The 23907-nt window shown below is 35.9% G+C and overlaps 3 protein-coding genes across 7 annotated transcripts; all 3 read right to left on the bottom strand.

Moving 5' to 3' along the window:
* Positions 1 to 903: 903 nt before the first annotated feature.
* LOC110851971 (sphingomyelin phosphodiesterase) lies at positions 904 to 8501 on the bottom strand. The gene is made up of 23 exons (XM_035853825.1): positions 7425 to 8501; positions 6145 to 6915; positions 5404 to 5504; positions 5259 to 5334; positions 5105 to 5157; positions 4804 to 5007; positions 4638 to 4716; positions 4463 to 4549; positions 4291 to 4349; positions 4141 to 4218; positions 4018 to 4077; positions 3910 to 3944; positions 3721 to 3837; positions 3530 to 3604; positions 3414 to 3460; positions 3301 to 3341; positions 3200 to 3236; positions 2833 to 2878; positions 2692 to 2741; positions 2442 to 2590; positions 2282 to 2368; positions 1996 to 2096; positions 904 to 1923 (listed from the first exon to the last, which is right to left on the bottom strand). The coding sequence occupies exons 1-23, from the start codon at positions 7516 to 7518 to the stop codon at positions 1662 to 1664; spliced, it is 2709 nt and encodes a 902-aa protein (XP_035709718.1). The 5' UTR covers positions 7519 to 8501; the 3' UTR covers positions 904 to 1661.
* Positions 8502 to 14625: 6124 nt separating this feature from the next.
* LOC110852052 (serine/threonine-protein kinase 3) lies at positions 14626 to 22113 on the bottom strand. Of its 5 annotated transcripts, none has more exons than XM_022100021.2 (23): positions 21983 to 22113; positions 21053 to 21362; positions 20892 to 20970; positions 20738 to 20800; positions 20602 to 20620; positions 20476 to 20524; positions 20361 to 20370; positions 20236 to 20277; positions 20066 to 20174; positions 19962 to 20008; positions 19819 to 19890; positions 19704 to 19751; positions 19535 to 19638; positions 19236 to 19350; positions 19066 to 19159; positions 18913 to 18998; positions 18136 to 18283; positions 17878 to 17928; positions 17589 to 17807; positions 16788 to 17039; positions 16363 to 16461; positions 16050 to 16288; positions 14626 to 15964 (listed from the first exon to the last, which is right to left on the bottom strand). In XM_022100021.2, the coding sequence occupies exons 2-23, from the start codon at positions 21091 to 21093 to the stop codon at positions 15806 to 15808; spliced, it is 2145 nt and encodes a 714-aa protein (XP_021955713.1). In that variant the 5' UTR covers positions 21094 to 21362; positions 21983 to 22113; the 3' UTR covers positions 14626 to 15805. The 5 variants fall into 5 exon arrangements, with proteins under 5 accessions (XP_021955713.1, XP_021955711.1, XP_021955712.1 ...); XM_022100019.2 differs by having other exon boundaries at positions 21979 to 22099; XM_022100020.2 differs by lacking the exon at positions 21983 to 22113 and adding an exon at positions 21467 to 21969.
* A 312-nt stretch (positions 22114 to 22425) lies between these two features.
* LOC110852431 (lactosylceramide 1,3-N-acetyl-beta-D-glucosaminyltransferase) lies at positions 22426 to 23900 on the bottom strand. Its single transcript, XM_022100503.2, has 3 exons — positions 23470 to 23900; positions 23216 to 23374; positions 22426 to 23133 (listed from the first exon to the last, which is right to left on the bottom strand). The coding sequence occupies exons 1-3, from the start codon at positions 23791 to 23793 to the stop codon at positions 22510 to 22512; spliced, it is 1107 nt and encodes a 368-aa protein (XP_021956195.2). The 5' UTR covers positions 23794 to 23900; the 3' UTR covers positions 22426 to 22509.
* Positions 23901 to 23907: the final 7 nt, after the last annotated feature.

Genomic DNA, 23907 nt, shown 5'->3' with positions numbered 1-23907 from the left:
ATCACTATTATGTATGTACATTTTTTTAAATTTATGAATTTAATACGTATCAAGTCAATTAAGTTTTAATTTTTTACAAGTACATTAATCGACTGATTTGAGTACGTCTACATCTGAAGAAGAACGCATGACGAAAAGGCGATGATGCCATGAAATTCTTAGAGACAGCAGTTGGAGCGTTGTGCAATTATAACTGTGTCGTCTAAATGCATAATATTTGGCACGTCCAGAGACCATAACTAGTTTGTTCGTCTTCTGAAAAGGTGATTTTACCGTACGATGAGTACAGACTGATGAAACCGGACTTAATAACTTTGCATTTATGTGTATGACAATAGTATTTTGTTGACTTTGGCAGAAGGAGAAGCCAAGCAGGTATTTATTTCGTAATTTCCTACAACTTAAATCTTGACTCAGCTTACATGCAAAGTTTTTGGCAAGGATTCCGAATCGTGAAATGAAATATGTAGTTAAACATGTCCATTTCACTGTTCTTATGCAAGACAAATGACAAATTACGTGATGCGAAGTAATGTTGTAATGAATAAATTTGACCTTCATTCCGTCATTTTAGGATTTTAAGCCGAAGTGCATAATCCCATATGACATTCTGTATTATAATTTTTGTAATATCTAAGAATTAGTAATTACAAGCTCGAGTAATTTAAATTTAAAATTTCTCACTAAAAAATTTCCCGTTCGTAGATTGACCGTTTATTTTGATTTTATATATGTTTAAAATTATTACAAATAAAATTCGTGTATCAAATTCAGGTATGATGCTCAAGAATCTGTGTATTCACGTACTTTAATATTACTTAAGAAAATTTCATGCCTGGGTACATATAATCGTTGAGGTTTGAGTTTGTGGCCACGGTGGTTAAAGCGCAAGGACCTTCTTTCGTCAAGTTGTAATGCAACTTAAAAGTGAAAGCATTTATTCAACAGTAAATAAATCATGATACGGTTCATCAATATAAAGTCGTGTTGTCGCCTTATACACAAATATAAAGCGAGTTTTGAATTAATTAAGTGAATGGAAAATTAACAAATGGAAACAGATATGTACAGATTGATTCTGTATTTTTCTGCATATGAGTACTTACAATTAGAGTTTGCGTTAATTTTAACATGTTTTAGGTGGTCACATATGTACTTAGAGTAGTACAAAACTTAACAAGGATAACTAGCAATATCAGTAACTAAATATCTCAATCTTTAATTGTGATTTGCACTACAGGGTCAAAATAGTAAAAAAACCTAAATAAATACCCCACGAAGACCCCCGATACCTAAGGTGGAGGCCTTGTAGGTACTACAAACTTACTTATTTCCTAAGTACAGTTGCACATATTTAAATATGTGCGCATGCATGAGATGACATTATATCTCATGAGTATGGAAGTAAGACGTGGATTAAAATCAATTCTAAGTATTCATACATCAGACGATACAAAGTTTACAAATATCACAATATGGCATTGGTTAAATCTATTTTTTTTTACTCGCACTGCATTTTCAAACAAATGAGTTATCACATAAATACTTGCAGTTACGACACACAAACACACACACATCACGCTGGGTGATAAATAGCAATACGTAAATGTCTCTCTCACTCATGATGACTCATGTTCACAGAATAACCTAAAGTTTCTGCATTAGCCGAAGGCCTTAAATAAACTCTTTCCGAAAGAAAGCATCCTTTGGAAGGGGGACTCTGCAGACGCGCGCTTCAAGGGAGCGGAGGCCCCAACGGAGAACAGACTGGGAGAAATTATGACTCCTTTCACTTCCGGTTTTAGTTGTACGCAAATTTTATACTCGTCGTAATTAGGTGCGACTATTCCGCAAAGGACCCGTTTCCGACACATTGCGTCACACCCGGGTATCAGAGCGGAGTCGGTGTCCTTATGATACAATCTAAAAATACGCATATATGTATCACGCAACAGATTAAAGGCATGTTTACGGGGCACAACAATTAAAACTCACCTGTAGTAAATATTGAAGGCAGTGGCATTGTAAGTCATTCTTTGAATAAAATTGTTTAACGATTGAGGCGACAAGTCTGGTAGTTCGAATGCTTCAGTAGCCTAAGATATGCACATAAGTAATCATACAAAAATTCATAAAGTAGTATAGAAAAGCAAGATTGCCATTTGCTAAGAAAAATAATGCCACTGGTCCTTTGCTGGCATAGAATACATACATGCCTATTCGCCAATTTTCATAGCAAATTGCAAAATATTTCCACACAATACACATTTGGATTGCTTGCCTTGTACAATCTGAACCAACGTGGAGGGACGGCTGGATTTATGTTTGCTTCTGTCAAGTTATAAATCCACGTTTCATGTTCCAAAACCTGAAGTATAGAACAGTTTATCCTTTATTTATACGCACTAATTGTTGGATGCGTAGTAATTAATAAGCCTCACATCCCACGTGGAATCCTTCCCCCTGGCCCCGTCAATTGTAAAAATTTTGTAACCGGGGTTCAGATCTACGAATGGAGTCAAAGAAGCTCCCACCCACGCTGGGGACACTGGTTCACTCCGGTTGTGCACATTGTAGTAGAGCTTGAATTCTAAAAATGAAGATTATGGGGACAAGGCCAAGGATTAATATTCCCGTTCCACGATAATTGGGACGGATATCTTTAAGCCCTACTTTTCCGATAAAACTTACCATCGAAGTGGGTGTGTCCATAAAACTGAGCTTTGACTATTGTTCTGTACCTGTAAATTATTACAAAATATGAATATGTGAAAATGAAAACTGATGTTAAATATCTACATTAAAGTGGACAATAATGGCTATAAACTTTACCTATTGATAATTTCATAGAAATTTTGGGCCCAAACACTCCAGCAGTCTGCAGGACAATAAAAATCAATGAAATGTAATCCTTGAAATACACTGACACGTATGTATGTATGCAGATTGAAAGTATATTTGAAGCTACAGTACAAGCTTGATATTGGCCAAGCCAACCATTTTTCTCGTCTCTTACATATTTCATTTCAAAAACCATTGAGGGTTATTTAAAGTCATTTAAAGTATAGTGAGGGACCTGTTGAACTCCCGTGATATAAAATTTTTAGAATGTTTTACAATTTAAGTAAGACGCGAAAAAATTACTGGCTCGAGCTATATCAAGTCTGACCCGTAGGCCTCTGATCGCTATCAATTGTACCTTCCCCAGTTGGAGCCATGTGTCCGAGAATGTGAACCTAAAAGCATAGAATTACACTATGGGAGATGATGAAAAATTATTTAATAATGGCAATATCTTACAAATTGACCCAGATCCTCTGACTTTTGCAGTTCTCTTGCAACTGGTCAAAATAATTGTAGCAGAATAAAACAATTGTATATATTAAAACAAATATATTTATTGAAATACGTACGCCATCGTAATTGACCAGCCGGATCTCGGTGCTCGAACGCTTGCCAACTGTTTTATCGTAATGCATTGTTTTATCGTAATGTTAAAATATACTGAAAATCATTCAATGTTTCTTACAAATTATATCCGTAGCATAAGTTAGTGTTGAGCACAATTACTCTAAAATAGGGGTCAATCTCTACATCATAAAATCTGTAAAAAACAAGAGAGATATGCTGATTAGTAAGACATACAAGAAAACTATGTACACAATGAGATGAAAAATCCTTATCCATAATTAACTACCAGAAGAACCTTACAAAACGTACCCTGCATGAAGGAAATTGTGAATGGATTCCTTGGGCAACCACTGAGTCCACGCCTTGGCGGCTGTGGAGTACAACCAATCCGTTGAAAATTCTGAGGGGACCCCAAATGGGGCGAACCTGAAGTTATCGTTGTAGTTAGAAGGCTGATACTAATACTTGTTGAGGAACGACACTACAAAAAATACTCACATGTTGACGGGATGCGTTTCATGATTTCCAATCACCTAAAGATTTGAAGGTACAGAGAACGAAATAAAGCCAAAAGTTTCAAAGAATATAAAATAAAGTACAACTCACAGGAATCACAACAGCCCTCGGGAAATAGTCGTGAATGTATTGGGATGCGTTCACCAAGATCTTTAAATAATAGTCAAGAGTATGTGTAACAGAGCTTCCATGATAAGATAACCTTGACCTTACCTCCATGTTGCTTGTGGGGCTTGTTGTCCAAATATTGTGTGGGACAAAGTCCCCGGTGAGATAAATAATTTTAATGTCCTGTACATTCAAGTCATTTGAACTATATGTTCACAAATTAGCCCTTTATTGTGTTATATTTATAAATCTTACTGGGTGTGTGCTGGAAATGTGCTCCAAGGCGTCTATGTATGAGTGAAAGGGAAGGTCACCTGAAAAAATGGGAAAGAATGCGATACATTACTTGTCACCATATTCTCTTCATATTATGCTGAAATTTGAGTTGTCTTCAAGGTACAACTCGAAGATAAGATTTCATACTCACATTTTCCGTAGTCTCCGTAAAATCCGGCTCCCTTTCCAGGAGCACTTTCTCCATTCTGCAAGTGGCAACAAAGTTCATGTTCACAGTCTGTAAAATAGTAAAAAAAAAATATCACTGTAAAAATGAACAATATACTAATGATCATGATGAACCTTTAGCATTATTGAGAATATACCTGAGTTTGCACCAACTTGGTAGTTGGGATCAATATGAATATCCGTGAGATGAAGCACTTTTAACGTTCGGATTCCTTTCTGAAAATTAAAACTTGCTTTAACATATATTTCACTACCATTTGAGTGTGTATGTGAAGTTGGTCATTGCTAATACGATGGTCGTACGGGAATTTTCGTTGGCAATGTATTGATGGATCTTCTACGTTGTGCAGAGTCTTCAAAGTTATTGAATTGTGGTAACAGTGGAACCCCATTGTACTGATTCAAGTCAATTTTCCAGTCGATTTCAGGATCTGATGTCGTACAACCAGAGGACTGGAGCGAAATTCCGCAAAAAATGTCGCCGTTTAGAGATGATTTATGCATCACCTGTATCCAAATAAAATTATTCCGAACAAAAAACATGAGAATACGGCATATTTGAATTGCGTTGCCCTTGTGTACAAAGATACGTATTCGCACTCACCATGTAGTGAAGGATTGGTCCAAAACTCGAAACAAGTCCAGTGCACATCTCAGCTAAAATTATTTGAAGAATAAAATAAAATACCTGAACAGTTTGAAAAGTATATCCCCACCCAAATTTTGTGTAATTTTAATTTAAAAGCAAGAAGGCTAACCTGAAGTGATCCGAAAGAAGGTGCAACCAAAGGTGGCCAAGTCCATCAGATTCGTCAAGTTTGCACCTTGTCTTGCCTTAAATTGCTCGCATATTACAATTCATACTCCACTCTGAATGTCAAAGATATTTACTCGAATAATTACCTGGCTAACAAACAGACCAAACGCTACTTTGCATGCGTTGCACACTGCCAAACTACGCACGCCGTGTTCCCCCCAATTAAATAGTTGCGACTGGTGGGGCACTGAAAGGGATAAGCAGAATTTTACTTACTGTGTGTTGCATATACCACATTTTATTGTTCAGGCGTTCATTAACAAATGACGCTAGTAATTGAATTAAATAACAAAATGGAAAAATTATTATCTGTCAAAGAAAACAATCTTATGCGCGTATGCAAACATGTAAATACGTGATAATCAGCACTACCAAGATGAAAATAAATACTTGTCATTTGTCAGGTATTACAGATTTTACGTGAAAAGTGCTATAATAAGCCAGACAGGAGAATTGATAAGTATATATCTATAATGACAGATATACTTAGGATTAGTTAGGATTGTCAACGAGATTAGGAATTTTCACGCTTTTAGAATATCGGAACAACTTTTGCCGTGAATGTCTCCAAATGACTATGTTTCTCTCAAAGATATGTACAAGTGCATAACACTTATACGCAAGAATCAATAGAAACCCCACGCAAAAATATTTATGAAGCAGGCGATGAACTTCACTGTGATATTTTTTCCTGCCTTATTATTATTACTTTCCTGCTACTAAATTTATTCTTGCAAAATGATGTCATTCAACACACTAGAACCGTACGTTTCAAATTACTATTGTGTTTTCCTTCATAGTCTCAAGGTGAAATTTCTTTCGCTTACTTGTTGGTCTGAGTTGTCCCAATGCACTTAAATCTGGGAGGAAGGATAATCTGGGCGGAGAGGGCGAGGTTGGTTTGTGCTCCTTGTCATGATTCATTTCATTGGTGAGCACTTCGTTAAGCGTCCGCACCTGTTGGTCAATCATTGATTCTTCTGTGAGATGCACATCCGTGGTGGATTGGTCAATGTCACTCGTGTCCATGCTGTCTCTATATCTCTGAGGTGGACTTATTTCAATGCCCGACCGATCTTGTTTCACATTTGATTGAGAATTCGTGTTACTCGGACTTGGTAGTTCGGAAGTAGGATTCTTAACAGCAGACGACCCGTAGTTTTTCGATACCGGTTTCTCCGGATCTTCTGATATGATCGTAACACTGTCATCAAACCCGGTTCCATATGTCTGGTCATTATTGTTTCTCATAAACTTGTCAGTGACACTTTGGACAAAGTTCTTTAGTGTTTGTACATTGAAAATGTTGAGTGGGTTAAATGGCAGTTTGCCTGGAATTTGAATGTTTATCGTTGCAGGTGAAAGTCGGGGAAGTTCCAGAGATGGAATATTGAAGATACCCCGACGGCGACCATGCCCAAACTCGGTTTGGTCATTATCGTCTCCAGTTTCGCTTGCACCAACATCTTGACTAGTTGACTGGCCGTTGGAACCTTTTGATTCATCTGGGCCAAACTGTGGTGCAACGATTATTTGAACATTCACAGCTTCCCCAGCCTTCGGCTTCTGCAGTGTTTCCACTCCAATTTGAAAAAATCCTGCAAATCAAAGCGATTGATTTGTAAATATGGCCTTGCTCGGATTACTACTAGACAGTTAGCAAAGCTACGTTGACAAAATTTCCGTAACTCGTAAAGTTTAGTCAAAATTTTCGGAGACAATATGAAAAATTTTCAAAGGACACCCCAGAATTATTTCAAGATTCTGGGGTTCACCGCAAATTCTGACTAAACTCAAGAGTTGCGGAAATTTAGAAAACGTAACTTTGCTAACTGCCTACTATGTATATGCGGATATGCATGTAAATATAGTACATATATTCACACCGTTATGGACTTATTGAAAGTGCGATCATTTATTGAACAATTATTGAGTACTCTACCAGCAGTTGGAATGTAATTAGTTAAGAAGTAGCAATGTATCTAAATGATTTTATAACGTGATGACTTTCATCTTCATACGACGGAAAAATGCATTTCCATTTGAACCAATTTTAGTATCAACTTTCCAGCAGTGCTAACAATAAGGAATTAACATCTTGCATTACCTGCTACAAGATGATTTGTAATGCAAAGTAGAAAGGTGCACAAGAAGACCAGCGTCCTGACCGAGCAGCGATGTAACTTTCTTGATAGTTGCATTTTCAGTAATTTCCTCTCACATCTCAGTAAACATCAAAGTAGGGATTGTAGCTTTGAAATTGCGAAATTCCATTCGGGCATTGAAGTTACAACACCTGATATCAATTTGCTGTGATGTGCGTGTGTTGTGAAAGGGTACATATTGCTAATCGTAAGTACTGCATTCAGGACTACACTGACTGAGCGGCTCCTTAAATATTACGTAAGTCAGCGTTTTACACAAGTTCATATTCAATGGATTGAGAACAATGTCAATGCATCATCGTGTGTGGCGGCGTTAAAATGATAATTTTTCAATTCTGTTTTGCATTTAATCATTTAACGATTCATGACGAGTGCGGACCTTCCTTTGACTCTGGTTGTTGTTAAACTTGAGTCTTAACCTTTACGATTGGAAGACGTATGTACGCAATCACTGACAATTATTATTCATCCCGCGAGTCAGTAGGTCATCTCACTAATCAACATCAAATCCCTTCTTCTCTTGTGCTACTGTTCGCTTAACTGACTTTATTTTTGCAGTGGTTCGACCTGGAGTGCTAAATCGTGATGATTGTTATATATTTTTGGACAGTGGACTAAAAATAGTGAACGAGTTTATGATTATTTCGGACTAGGTACAAAGGAACACAGGAGAACAGTCTTCTTTATTACAAATTTCTGCTGCACACATGCATGTAATATCTGATCTACGGAACAGATCCAGTATTTTTATCACAGTTTAATTTATTTAGACAATTAGTTTAGCACAAAGCACTAAAGAAAATCCGGGTTTTCTAAATACAGATCGGAAGCACAAGTTATCAAAAAATCCCAGATCCACCCCCACCACAGGACACAACTAAAATAAAACCACACTATTTTTAAATTTGTCTATTCACTGTGGTCTGAAAGCATGAATTGTGGACGATCAAATCGTGGGTCGAATGCAACTCCAAGTTATCAACTGCATAAAACCAAACGCTCTGCCTGCGCTATATAATAATGGTTAACGACTTGACTTGCTAGATAAGACTCGACACCATCGCGAAGCCTTCTGTATTAATTCCAGCCCTTTCGCTGGTGAACAAGTACCCATTCACTTGGATGCAGCATAAAACATACAACATGCATTTTATGGCGTGAGAAGGGAACCTCTCGCAGTCATTAAATACGAACCAACATGTAAAATTGCATTGCGAATTGCACACATGATACAAAGTTATGTATGTGCTGCTAGTTAAATGGGGAAGGGGATGTTACATGCATACAACAACTCACTCGTGGTCAACGATGGGTATTACATGATTAGTAGATTACACACACAGGTGAGCCAAAGGATATGATACAATCGCAGCTTCACATAATAAATAATAGTTTCGTTTCGTATGCAATTTACCAGACTCACTTTTTAACCACAACACCCAAGTCTTTGGCGTTCTCTTTCTGCAATAAAGCCAATTCTTATCTGACTTAGCAAGCTTATTAGCTGCCTACGTACGTATGTATCTTTGTCATCAAATCGTAAATGCATAAGGAAACGTGGAAGCGAGCCATAATTCTTGGGCTTGTGCTATTTTCATGATAAACACATTTACATTAGTCGTTGAATTTCTAAAGAAATTTTTGAATTTCTTTTGACTTGCTATTCAAATGCTCATGGGAAAATGGACCTTCATTCGAATATTTACTAGCCAAATGCGTTATCAGATGATGAATTTCAAACAGCCTGTTTGAAACAGGAATCAAAATAAACCGAATTGCGTCGTATCTACATATTCTAAGTAGTCATCAGAGAATTAGCAATTATAGAGTTTTTGCGTGAAATTTTAAAACAAATTAAATGGGTGGACTACAAGATATAATGTCCGACCAGTTATTCAATCATGTCTTGAAATCACTATTTAATTTCATCCCTAAAAACATTGACAAAAAGGGCGGAGATGAAAAAATGACCTAAATTCAGAGGTTTACGAGGAGGAGTTCCTTTTTTTGTATCGTCGCAAACTACCTCACTTTACATACCTGCCACTTTTCTACGATGTCATACTCAAAACTTGGCGTTATTTACACAAGAGTAGCAAGCTTCCAATACGTGTAAGTACCTTCGCTTCTAGTGGATTCAGACATCGTTGTTATCTAATGTTGTGGGATGGCAGAAGAGAGATTTTTTGTGTGAATTCAAATAATAATGACACTTGTCTCCCATCGAATTTGTGTGGCACTTTTACTTTCCTTCCTGTGTCGTCGTAGTCATCGGCTTTGTTTTGTCTGCAAATAAAGCAATTCCTTTTAATTTGAGTTGATGACGGATTGCATTAAGGAGTGGAAGGTGCTTCATTAACTATTTAAATGATGAGCTGATTGAAATAATCAACGGAAAGTGTACCATTTCGTGACTGTGGGCAAAGTCATTTTTATTGCGATTCGAGGTTTTCAATGTTTCATCAGCGAAAAGACATTCATTTCAGATAAACCTCACTTTTTTGTTGGTTAAATTGAAAACGGGGAAACGATCGAAGTGAGCGCAGACAAGTCTGTGCTTAATAATACTGATAATAATGCAGTTAAACATGGAAATTTTTGCTAAAAATGCAGTAATGCAAAAATAAGCGATATTTACATATTTACTGATATTTAGAGTAGCACGTGATGAAGTTGTAGTCCTACGTAAGTAGTTGAGAAAAAGATTTGATAATATTCTCTTCAATTGAAGATCGAGTCACATAATGCACACTGACCGATTCCATTCCTATTGTTGTGTTAATAGATGATGTTTTAATGCCAAACTGGTCTGGCTCCTTCACAAAATATGTTAAAATTAGAAAGATGGACAGCGTTACATAATATTCAATTCAAATTCGAATAATTACAGCCTCAGTTCAGAGAAGACTTTAAATTCACTACAATTTCATTGAGAGACTTCCGGTAAATAAAAAATGCGATGACGCTGACAAGTTAATTAAACAATTAAACAGGAAACCATTCAAGGTAAAATTGTCATATCGAATCTCATCTCGAATATGAAATTAATATGTAAAATTTTAAATGCATAAAATTTCGATTCAAATTACATACTGCAAACATGTGCAGCGTATATGTGTACATGTGTAAGCTTGTAGATAAGTAACAGCAAAAGACTGGCAATTGTACGGCATAAAAAAATATGGGCGCATAAAAAGGTCATCCGTAGTATTAAACTTGGAACATTATGTAAAACAATAAAAATACAAATCTTGATTTTAGTCAACCAAGACGAACTTCATGTAAATTATCTAATTGTGCACATTATGGACGGAAATTGTTGCAAGTTCTTCTTAAAACAAAAGGCAAAATACTGCGGAAGGGGAACACAAAGGATGTCGCATAAAACCAACCAAGCCGTAAAAGTGTTATTACATAGTTTACATTGTTGTATTCTAAACTTCATCTTGGTATGAACTTAACATGATTCAAGCCGGTGAGCTCACTAATCTTCAAGTTACAAAATAAATGTTTATCAAGAATTCAATAACTAGGTTTGGATTGCCACATTGCACGCATTTTATGCCGTGGCTTTATTTGCGGTTTGTGGCAGTGTTGTGGCATCAGATCAGATCATATACCTATTAATTGAGTCACTGCATATGCATTAAGAGATGAAATTGCAGCAGACTCATCAAAATGCATTAAAAAAGTTTTCCGCGTTTTGAGCAACAGTTCAACAGTTGTGTAAAAAAGCAGAGTCGACAACAAAGTCATAAACAGATAAGTGGAAGAAAGGATTCTGAGCTAATTGTAAATTAACGATCATATTTTCTAGTTTACTTTTTTTTTTACTAAAGTCCTGCCAGTTATTTCGAAGTATAAATAATTTCTTGCTAATATATATTTAGCACACGTTCTTGGTTGAATAATTCTACTACTACTAAATATATGATGCATATGCTGGAGTAGATGTAAGATCGACAAAAAATAGCGGATGTTTTTACATATATGCATGCACATCAATATGTATATATGTATAAGTACGTGCACATCGGTAAATATAAATATTTGCTATCATATCAAGTTGTGTCATTTAAAAATTTCAAACAAAAGCTACCTACCAAGTAGATTCGAAGCATGACTCTTATTGAGCAAGATGCTCCTTTTGCCGTTGTTTTGCATTTTGTTGTTGTGCTGCACTTTTGTGGATTCGATTGCGAGAGATTGGCATCAATTAAATGTGGATGAAAACACTGTTTGGCTGTTTATTGTTGCATTAAATACATGTGTATGTTGCATGCACAGTTGACCAAATTACTTACGTGCTGGTAAATAAATGGCACTCTCCAACACCTAAGTGAGTAAGTATGATGTATGCACATATATGTTACGTAAGTGTATAGGCTCAAAGGTCAGTAGGCGACAATAACAAGGTCCTCCAACAGCAATCATGATTCATAACTCAGCTAATGTGATCAAGTCTTTAAAGTACTAGTAAAAGTCAGAAATTGTGTCGCAACAATTTTGGAAAAGAACCATCGCAAAGTGTGTACAACAACAAATGCGCTTTTAATTATACATAGATTCAGTTGATCAATGATTGCCAAGTTTGAAAGAATATATGCATCGTATTCGCGTATTAAGTATTGTACGCTTAGGCCAACGATTAAATCATTGGCAGACAGAGTATGAAATCATATAGATTACGAAGAAGGGATCAACTTTAGTCTCAATGCGTACGCAGTTGCATCTTAATCAGCCTGTTTAATTTTTAACCTATTTCTAAGGTACTGACTGACCCATTATGCCACCAAAGTCACGGGAAGTAGAGTGAAACCTAAATTTCCCATTCTTTCGACACTTTTGGTAATGATAATGAGTAGGAATACATGCAGTAATAAGCGTACATCTGTATACAAACCATCTGCATCTGCTTTACTGTTTATTAGAAGACATTCTATTAAATCCAGAAAGGATGGTCAATTTGATTGTCAGAATGGCACACGTCAAACATGGCTAGAACAGATTCAATAACTTTTGTAAAGTTTCAAAGTAAGAAAATTAGAACGTAACTGATTCGTCAGTGAAATTTGCATTAAAAACTTCACTTTCAAACATCCATTTATGCATTTGTGGTAGATCTCGTTCGTCTCGCCTACTAAATAAACGCCAGTGATATCAACATGCTCCTCATCTGAACTAAATCATGCGATCCTCAATTTACAAAAAATGTCAATTAACCAATTTATGATGTTTCATGAACTATTTGTATAGTTTTTTCTTTGACCTTTTTCTGTGTCTCGTATACTTTTGTATATTCAGTTGCACTTATTATTTCTTCCTGAATTTCTCCTAGCGTACATGCTACATGTGCAGTTTATGTGTGTATTATTTACCACGTATTTGCTTGCAGTTATTGCGTAATAATTGCAACTGCAATTAACCAGCTTGGATGTTTAGACAAAAGTAAGCAAGATGCCATAATGCATAAGGCCACCCACAGTCCGTTTATGTCATATTTAGTTGTGAGTGACCGAGAAGCAGCCGGTAATCAACATGAAATTGACATACATAGTTGTTGAAAATCTCTGAATGTTAATGTTATGAGTTGTGTGAAGCGTGCCAATAATGAGTGTGCGAGGCTGAATGATGTGCAATTATACAAGATGACACATAAAGTGAATGAATATCTTTACGACTAGCCAATTTATCAGAGGTCATTTTATAATTCAAAATTTGAATAAAAACTATGAAATACACATTGCAGTCAAGTGCAAAATTCTAATAAGTCCATGATCAAGCAAGGCAAATAATTACGGCAATTAAATTCAATCAACGTTATGATTATTATATTTTTGAAATCAGACATTGTAAATTATGTATGAATACAATTTCCCTGCCCAACCCAAATTCAACAAAAACATCAAAACACTCATGAATAGCGATTATTTAAATTGCAAGTGGCTCCTGTGCAAGAAATGACAGTGGGTGACACATCATCCCTCGCACTGGTTGTTTGTTGTCTTAAAATGTTCACGGAAAAAGTTGCGACGTTATTTCCAACTGAATGAAAGAGCCTTATAATTTGCCCAACGATAAGTAATATTGCGCCCACCAAAGTGCCAGATGTGCATTGGATGGGACAGTGGAGCTCTTGATTCTTGCTTGATGCGATCAGGAAACAATTTTGTGCTTTGTTTGGACGCCAATTTAGCCAAGATAATTTACAATAGTGTTGTATAGCTAAAGTTGACTCTCATCATGGCATGCTGCATGTCAATTCTACGAAACAAGACGCAGCCACTCATTGTGTAGAATTATTGAAAAGAGGAAGAATTGCTCGCAGTGATTCGATTTATATTCATCAGCCATTTATTTTAACAGAGCAGAAAGTCACACCATATTTCACTCAGAAGAGGTGAAGGAATTGTGTCATAAATTTCATGCAAATTATGCTCGTTATTACAATTATTCAATGGCTAAAAATGGGGATTCATTTAGAATTAAATGCATACATACACATGAATTGAGACTGTAGTCAATTTTGGGCATTTAATTTCTCAATGAAAATGTACGTATCAGTTTTTACTTCCTCCTAAGTTATTTATTTGCATGCCGTAAAACGGTTACGACGAGTGTCGTTAATTTTATATTTCGAAGAGCGTATCGCCATTGTACATATGTAATTGGACACTGTGAGAAAACACTTGCCATTCTACTGTGTAAACTGAAATTTTATTTCACTCCAAGGAACGTTCATGATAAATACACAATTCACTTAAAATTGCGATCGCCTAATATTGAATTGATCCAATTTCTCCACTAAATAAAACTGCACGGAACGAAACAATTTGCACGGTCGAATGTGACAATTTGTTGTATCCTGCATTATCATGATACTTGATGAGACATGTTAATTACTTGTGATGTTTTTGCGGTTGGAAATTGCAATTATTTACAACAACCATAATAACCCAACTTAAATGTCAAGCAAATTAAGTCACACATCAACAGCTTTTTCAAGGCTTCACCTACTTTTAAAATATTTTTTCACCTAGATTTTACACGCATTAAGTCTCCAATATCATATGCGTGTAATCACGAGCTAAGGCTGATTGAGTCGATTTGAATGCATGACGTAATAAAGTTTAAATAATTTTATACAGTTTACATAAAATGACGTTTTATTTTGAATAAAATCACGTACTCTGTCAAAAATTAAATCATATACTCTTAGGATTTCGTAAGTCTATACCGACAATAGTGTAGTATATCTTATTCCATGATCTATACATAAAATTAGTACCGTATTGGCTGATTTAATAGAAGCAAACTGATAATTGAAAAATTTGTGTTAATTTAACAAGTGTGGACTCAATAAAATTGATTTGAATGACAACATGGCACATGCACTAAATCTTTCAAAATATTACTTTAAGCTCAATTTCTAAGAAAAATGTAGACCGGAGCGAGCCACAAGTAGGCTCGCTTTAATTATATTGCGAGTTGTAATGGGAATTAGGATAACTTTACAAAAGTTGATAAATACTACAACACTCGAAACGTGGTGTCGGCTTCGTGTTTGATGCAGATTTTTAATTACGATATGGACATTATTATTACTTTGAGAAAATTTTGTACAGTGCTCTTTCACTGTTTTTTACGTTTGTCATGTGGTACAAAGAGTCACATATTTTACGATTAAGATTTAACTAGTCTCAGGGTTGCATGTTGTAGGTACTTTTCAATTTCTTTAGTATATGTTTATCATACGCTGAGCTATTTCGTAACTAATAATACAGAATTTCTGGTCTAAACGCGTAGTTACTTTTTTGAATATATTGAATTCTGACGTGACGGCACGATAAATTTAGGTAACATTCACAGTTCAGTCCATATTTTCATTTCCCCGTCGTGGTCATCATTTCTTGATAATGCTAGCCAAATTTTAATTAGACCCAATATTTGTTCATTAAATTATTTGTACTCTACACTATTTAGTGAAGAAATACGTCTCAACTTTTATGGGTTTGTGGTGAACTATTTGTAAACTCCTATCTAAGGCAGCTATTTATTTATGTACATAGATTTATTTTTCGTCAGTTTTTAGCTTCGTTTGTGAGAGGGGTCGAAGCGGAGAAACATTATGAGAACATGTACGGGTAGGCTGGTAAGGGTGTTAACCTGGTCGTCGAATTTAAAATCGTTACATTGACTGCTTGTATACGGACAAACTTATATGTATCTATGTAAGTAGACCACTTGTTTAGGCTAGAAAGTCAAAGTTTAAGTAAAAGTTTGTATAAATACTAAAGTGTTTGGAGTAGGTTAGTAAAATAATTTAAAAATTGGGTTGTCGTTTCCTTTTAGTCTCAATGGCATCTAGAATTGGCTGCCTCTTTGCATGGTAGCGTTGTCTCAGTTCATCAATTTCTTGTTCCATCTCACTGTCAATCGTCTCCATTTTTCTCTCTAGATCTTCCAGGCTGAGGAATTTTAGCTGGAAAAAGTATTATGTTAAAAGTTATTGCCATTTAAAGAACTAGTAAATGCATGTAGAAAATGAAAAACTATTGATGGCTTACGAAATCGAAGTCCATATTATCAATGAATGTTTTTGAAAACTTTGAGTTGAATGCATCTCCGAGGTTGACTTCTGGTCTTCGAAGTTCCACTTGAGGATTAGCTTCAGCCATTGGTCCTTGGCCATTACCGTACATGATGGGGATAGAGCCCCGATAACCCAAAAGCGCACCTGAAGCCCCAGTCATCCCACTGATTTGGCTCAACTGTCGCTGAAGCCTCTCCGCAAACTCTCTCTGTTCTGTTAATTATTAAGTATATAGTTAAATGCTTGTTTGATTAAAGAATTGCAATGCAAATTTCGTATGGTCTCACCTTCTGCTGTCATCTGCTTCGTGTCATTGTAAACTACGTGGGGTTGATTAAACGCAGGGGGCAAGTGTTGAGGGGGCAGTGTCGAGTTCCGAGGCACGTCTATTTAGTCCAAAAATAATAGCATTAGTTACTATTTTAGCGTGTCCAGAGTATATCGAGTTGTTGGACAGAAAGAAATTAGACACAAGGTTTTACATATTGTACTAAAGTTAGATTTTCAATATAAATACAGTACAGACAGATTTTCAGTTAATTGTCGTTACATCCGCGAGAGACATGAACAGTTAAAAGAAAAAGAAAAAGTAGAGTAAAAAGTATGTGTTACTATTATAAGCTTATACATGAATGATTAGTATGAAATGCATCATAGCGATAGTTTAGTCAAGTATTTAAGAAGATGTTGGTGAAATAAATAAAATAATTACGGCAATGACATTGGCAGAAATCTAATAGATTTTTATCCGCTACACAGGACTTATAAAACTGATCGTGAGCTTGGGTCTTGTTTGTTTCTCGAGATTTTTGATTCGAGTCCGAGTTCATAAGTAAACGATGTATTTGGTGAAAGTTGATAATTTTTGAAACTTTCCTTGATGTAGCTGTTACACAGTAAAATAACAGTCTGTAATTTATGGAAATGATCCAAAGTGTGACGAGGAGGGGGTATTTCCAAACTTCTACAATACGACAACGTCAGGAAAAAAAACAAACAAAAGGAATTGTCATAAGTTAGTCAACTTTTTATCCATATTCCCATCAGAGTTTTTTAAACAAGAAAGTGGTTAAGCAGCCTGAGGGCGAAGTCACTACGTAAATATTCGATGAAACAAACCAATTAAAGGGGAATAATCGGATCATGCATTATACACGTATTTATCAAGTGCCTGGATAGATTACATTATCCTTTTCATAAGATCCTACCAAAATGCAGTATTCAAATGCTTGGTTCGTGAAGAAAAATGGAAGACTTTAACAAAATAGAAAAAAGCATAGCACACGAATGACGAAGAAGAGAGTCGCACAGCACAATGATAAATTGATTTCATAATTTTGCCTCAAACATGTTATTCAAGCACGATGTTGAGTTAGGTAAGAAGAAAAGTAGTACTGTTAACCATCAAATTGCGCTTCTGTCTTGTTAGTAATTTTTATGAAACACACTTCGCCAAAAGTGGTTAAATCCCGCAACCAAAGCGTCAGGAAATTAAATAATAATAAACACCTACTAGAATAATGTGAGACCAACGGTGGATATAAGTTTGGAGGAGAATTTTCACGATTCGATATTTCTGGGTCTCTTTGTTGTAGATCTTTGCTATCTTTACCATTATTATTCGAATTGCCTCTGCTTCCAGCAGCAGCAGCCGCATCCTTCTTGTCAAAGTGGTCAAGGTATAGAGGACGGTACGATTTCTTATTCGGGTCTATTTCTGCAGTGTCATGGCCTATAAACACATAAAAAAACATTATTAGTTTAAAGTTAATTGCACTGCAGTGTCATTTTACACATCTCACGTTTCATTGTAGAATCCTCATCTTCTCCGTCAGAATTTAGGACCAAAGTGGCTACAGAGAAAAAATGGATACAATTAGTCAATTAGTATTATGTGATCGAGTTAGTATTTCGATTCTGCATTCGCAATGAAAGAAATATATGCACAATATTAATGTTATAAATACATTATCTATTCACTACATGAAGCTAAATATTTATGTATAGCTTGTAGAGTGATTTGATTGAAATCTTGGTTTATTAATTCGAAATAAACTTGCCCATATTTGATTCCAACATTCCTGCATTCATCGCCTCGCGCATCATCGAGTCATGGGAGTGAGAAATCATTGTCCCGTCGTTGTCGTCGTCCATCATCCCCGGGACTAGCGTTCTATCAGCCGGCTTCATAGTTCTATCGTCTGAGTCCTACGCACCAGACAAAAACTTTTCTACTAGACCCCGACCATTCATTTATTTGTTAAAAGTGAACAAAACCAAGCGCAGATTTTATGAAGAGAAAAGCTGAATTCAATAATGTTATTTCACAATAAAACACAGGAAAGAGAGAAGAAAGAAAGTAACGTGTGGGTATATGTAAAAGGAAAGTTTCCATAAAATGAATGCGCCCAGGTTTCATCCAGCGTCGTTTACATGAAAAAAATCTTGCTACCCAAAAATAGTGTTGCACTTTAGTCACCAGGTTTTCCAGAAAACCAAATATTGGTCTTGCCTCAGCCTCAGGGAGTGGCTGTTCTGACTGATAAGTTGAAGTTGGAGTTGTTGTAGGTAGATAGAGGTCAGACATGGGGAAAGGTTAAAGAAGTATAGAGATTTCAGCAAGTATGTATGTATGCAGAACTAAATATATACATAATTCATAATATGACGAGAATCAAGAAACGAGCATAATCTTATAAACGCAAGAAAACTAATTATTATGATAATAGTTCTAATGTGTTAGTAGCAAAAAGTGCACACGTGAAGCAAGTATTTCAGCCAATTCAATAAAGTGGTTACGATGAACACATATAAATTGGAGTTTTAGTATCCATTACCTCAAAGCCGTTTTTGTCCAAAAGTGGTGCTGGTATTTTCGTGGGATAAATCCCATTCTGTAAATTTTCTCTGACTTCTTTGGCTTCTGTTGAACGTAATAAATTACATCAGATCATGTTCTAAATTCTGTATTACGTATATAAATTTCTTGCCGTTGATCAAGGCCACCAACGTCGAAGGATGTCTAGCCCTCTTTATAAATTCATGATCTAAAAGCTCTGCGGCAGGAGCACGATTTTCAGGATTCTAGGGGAATTATAATATTTATGCATGAAGGACGAGTCGGATTTTAATTTTCATGTTAAACATTAAAGTAACACACCTTTATTAAACATCTTTGGACAAAGTCGATGAATTCTTGGCTCCAAGAATCAGGATTTCTAAACGATGGGGGAGGTTTACTCGGGATCATGAAGATGACTCGCATGGGATGAATGCTGTGGATACAAATAATTTACAATATCACTCGACGTACATATACCGACGTTTTTGTGTCAAGCAAGATATATATAGCGTTATAATCTTTAGGCGGTGAAAGTGGAAAGCATCGCATTCCAGAGATTCTGGGTCAACCCTAATGCTATGCCATTGGTTATTTTTCCCCGTAATATAGTAACTTACTCTCCGTAAGGAGGTCGTCCCTCTGCCATTTCCAGAGCAGTAATTCCTAATGACCAAATATCAGCAACACAGTCATAACCTATTTCTTGAATTACTTCGGGTGCCTGGAATTAACCCCAAAAATTACTGGGTGATCATAAAATCACGTTTTAATCAAATTTTATCGTACCATCCAAAAAGGGGTCCCGATCACCGTATTTCTCTTCGCCATTGTGTCCTACGCAAAAATTGGATTTATATTTTAACTAATAGTCCTTGTGGCAGTAGAGTGGTTGAGATTATACCGTAAGTTGGCCTGCAACGCCGAAATCAGCGAGTTTGGCATGTCCCTCACTATTTAGCAAAATGTTTCCGGCCTTAATAAAATAGAAAAGGTTAGGTTTAGCGTGTCACAACATTTTAAACCACGGTTTAGTAAATTTCTAACCTTAATGTCTCTGTGAATTTTTTTCCTAGCATGAAGATACTCGAGGCCTGGATAAGAGAAAATTTTATAACTTTTATCATAGCAAATGTAGAAAATGTATGTACCTCTAAGTGTGTCTGTGAGCACGGTGGATATCTCGTCTTCTGTAAGTGTTTTCTTCCTTAATCTCATGATATCTGACACCGAACCCGCACCACAATACTCCATCACAATCTGGCATGGAAAAAATTAAAAGTCCATCATTTGCATAAGTCAACCGCTGGCAATAACTCACCCATAAATCTGTATTCTTAAAGTAGGACCCATAATACTTGACCTAAAATGGATATTTAAAAACAAATTATTAAAATTTACCATGATTAGTTATTGTGAAAGTAATAAGATTAAAAATGTGCTAACCACGTAAAGACTGTTGCAGGCGAGATTAAAATTTATGGGTTGAGTTGCATGTGGAGAAAGGTAAAATACTTTTCTTTAGAATAACCGATCAATTAATTTTACATGAAATACACACCTGTCACACTGTTGCATGATGGAGATTTCTTTAATAATTTCTTGGAGATCTGAGATAAATAGATAATGAATCTTCAGTAAGTATCGTATATATTTCATAATAACGTCGTAAGGCTAAATGACGTACCAGTGTCCACAGGAACTTGCTATTTGGGTGAGTGGGTGGAACATGTAACAAATTTAACACATTTAGTATCCTGGATTACAAGTGTACGAAATGTACATATTTGCGTAAAATGAAGAACACATTTATTTAGCGTTACCTTTATTGCAAGAACTTGACCAGATTCTTTGTGCAACGCTTTAAACACGCTGCCATATGACCCCTGTAAGTTTACAATTAGCAAATTGTTTACGAATTGTGTCACCGACGATACAACTTATTCTGAATAACGATACAATATGATGCATATGTACCTCTCCAAGTTTGCATATGATGTCAAACACCTCTTCGGGTTGTCGGGTCAAACTTTCTTCTGAGAGGCGAGTCAGCTCACTAGAAATTTATGGAGTAGAAAGTAAAAATTTTGTAGACAAATTAGCAATTACAAAATAATTAGGATCGTTGTGCACGCTACCTTTTTGTGGGTGAGACTTGATTATGAATTTGAGCCTCCATTTTTACTTTGATTAAAAAATCAAATATTTGGCAACTTATACGTCTTCCTGGGACCTTTTTTCGCTAAGGCCGAATATTAATTTTCTTTGAACAATGCCAAACTATGTATTTGACTGGACGTTGTATAATTTGTAAGGTTTTACTGGATTTTCATTTTCAGTCTAATTATTTAGCACCACTGGTAAACTGCTTTGAGCAAGTTTATGATGATGGTTGAGAAAACTTTCACCTCATATTTTTCACTTCCACACAATTGTTTGTAGTCATTCCTGAAGGAAATGGAAGAACAAAAGTCTTGTTTAGTTTAATAATCTTGAGAGAATCCTATCTTTCATGTATGAAATTACTAATCTTGTGTGATGTGATGACCAACCTATGGCGAACGGCGATTTTGTATTAAAAATACTCAAAACAAATGCAATTAAGTAATCTTTCTTTAATAGGAAAAGGTCGTTGTTGTTGGAAAAATATTACGCAAACTAAAAAAATAGTTTTCTTGTAGATTACAGATTATTTAATATTTTACGAGTCACTTTACAACCTGCAAAATATGAATTACGGGGAGAAAGTTGCGTACAAACAAATCAAGTTGTAATGTTTTGGTATTGGACAAAACAGAAAGTTATAGGATGCTTTTGAACAGTGTATTATCACAATTATACGCGTGTTAGTGATGGTGGTGGATTATATTAATTATTGGGCAGTAGTGCTTAATAGTCTTTAAGTAAGCAATCCTTGTAATGTACTCGTAAAGCACTATTGAGCGATGGTATGTACATATGTGTCGTATAGTGTACAGAAAAGTATATGTAATGTGTACATGTTGTATATATTCATTCACGTAAGTTAGCGAAACCTCTCAAGTTTTTCACACTCTGCACTTACTTACTTTGTTGTGGTGAGATGATAAAAGAGGTGATGGTGGTAATATGTAAGGACCCGTAAGTAATGGGCTGTATTTAGTAGTAGAAATGGAAACGGCGTTTAGAATCAGCAGAAAAGAAGAATAGGATGCTCACAGAACGAGGGTGGCTTTCGCTGGATTATTGGAAACGAAACACGGATGATGATCTGATGATGGTGGAAGCTTATGAAGAAGCAGAATGCATGTTTTATTATGTCACGTCAGAGAGGAAATCACAAGATGAAGATTGTACAATTTGTGGAATTCTGAGCGCCAGTGTCTCCTCTTCCTGTGTTTTAGTTGTGTGCACTCTGGAAACATTTCCGGTACAGGGAACTGAATGGCATTTATGTTATTATGCTGCATTGTGTGCATGTGCAATACAGATATGTTAATGAAATGAGAAGCAGGGTATAGCTTTATGTACATATGAGCATGCAAAAAGAGAACGTTTATTCATGTTGAATGCTTAAAGTTTTGTCAATACTCTGTTAAATACTCACAAATAAGAACTATGCAATTGCTTGGTTATACAATTCCTCAATGAAATCAGGTTCGCCAGCGCAGTAAAAGGCCAAATTTGTTTTAGCCAAGTCTCGCAAACTGAGAGCCATTTTGAGCCTCACAACCAATTGCCAGTTATTTGACTCAATTCGAGGAATGTTGTTTGGAACAATTTGCAGTTGGTCGAAAGCCAAAATTCCACTGATGAAGACGTCGTCCAAGTTGTGGAAAAAGGGAAGTTTGAGACTAGCGGAGAGCAGAAGCGGAACTACTTCCGAACAAATGACCACGAGGGGTCCAGTGACGAAGGGAGGGTAAGTGGCTTCGGAATACCAATCTGCCGGGGTAAATTGTTCGGAGTCGGGGTCAGAGGTTACACCGTCGGTCAGGTGAAGCTCCCCTCCGATGTAGTTCACCCAAGCGTTCGCCACCGAGTTGATGTGATTTACAATGTTGGGAACGTGGAGAAAGCTGTCGTCGTCCGTCTTAATGAGGAAACGAGAATTCAAACAAGAATTGGAAGAGTTGAACCATTTTAGCATTCGTAACGATTTTAACGTTTGCAAATAGTGATGTTCGTCCAACTCCTCGATAATTATGTCACCAAAGTTGTCGGATTCTGACATGAGATTCTGAAATTCATTTATTTTATTTATAAACCAAACTTCACACATTGTCCTCCAAGCAGACTCTATAAATTAATGACTTTAATACCAATGAGATTTCCTTTCCTGCAGGAATTCCAACAAAGAAGAAGGCTTTCACGTTTTCGTTCAATTTTGAAAATAATTTAAACCATGTGTTTCGAATCAACTGCCGTTTCCAGTACTTGTCTGGAGTTGATTTGATTAAGATTATTGAGAATAAATCATCCTAGAGTGAAATTAAAAACTTATTTTTCAGCTGCACTATAAATAATCACTGACAATTTTAAATTAGAAACGTTTAATAAGTAAATGTGTGGTTACATTGCAATGAAAATTTGGTTGTAATCGCGTAGTATTTTTGTCTGGCAGTAGTCGTACTGCAGTCAATCTCGTTCCCATAACTGACATTATTTGTAAGGTCACTTGTTCCGCCTTTATGCTTTTTTCGTGCGGAAGTTTAACACCAAAAATGTAAAGTAATATTAACATTAACAGAAAGCATGTTACTAAAAGTTTCCTAATTTTAGGGTTTCTTAAAAATCTCTTCAATTTCTTCCATGAAAAATTTGAGTAAAATAAATTTTGACAAAAATGATTCTTAAACATACTACTTCCGGGTTTGAAAACTGAGTGCACAGCAATCATTTTTACTAATCGAATATATTACTTTATTTTATTTTTGAAAAAAATTGCAACTGTATTATTCATATTTACGAGTGACAGGAGATTTTGCCATATGCTGGTTAGTCGCAGAGAAGA

This window comes from Folsomia candida, unplaced genomic scaffold (assembly GCF_002217175.1).
Source record: "Folsomia candida strain VU population unplaced genomic scaffold, ASM221717v1 Fcan01_Sc007, whole genome shotgun sequence".
Taxonomy (NCBI): domain Eukaryota; kingdom Metazoa; phylum Arthropoda; class Collembola; order Entomobryomorpha; family Isotomidae; genus Folsomia; species Folsomia candida.
Note: the sequence above shows the minus strand (reverse complement) of the source record. Positions and strands in the feature narration are given on the sequence as shown.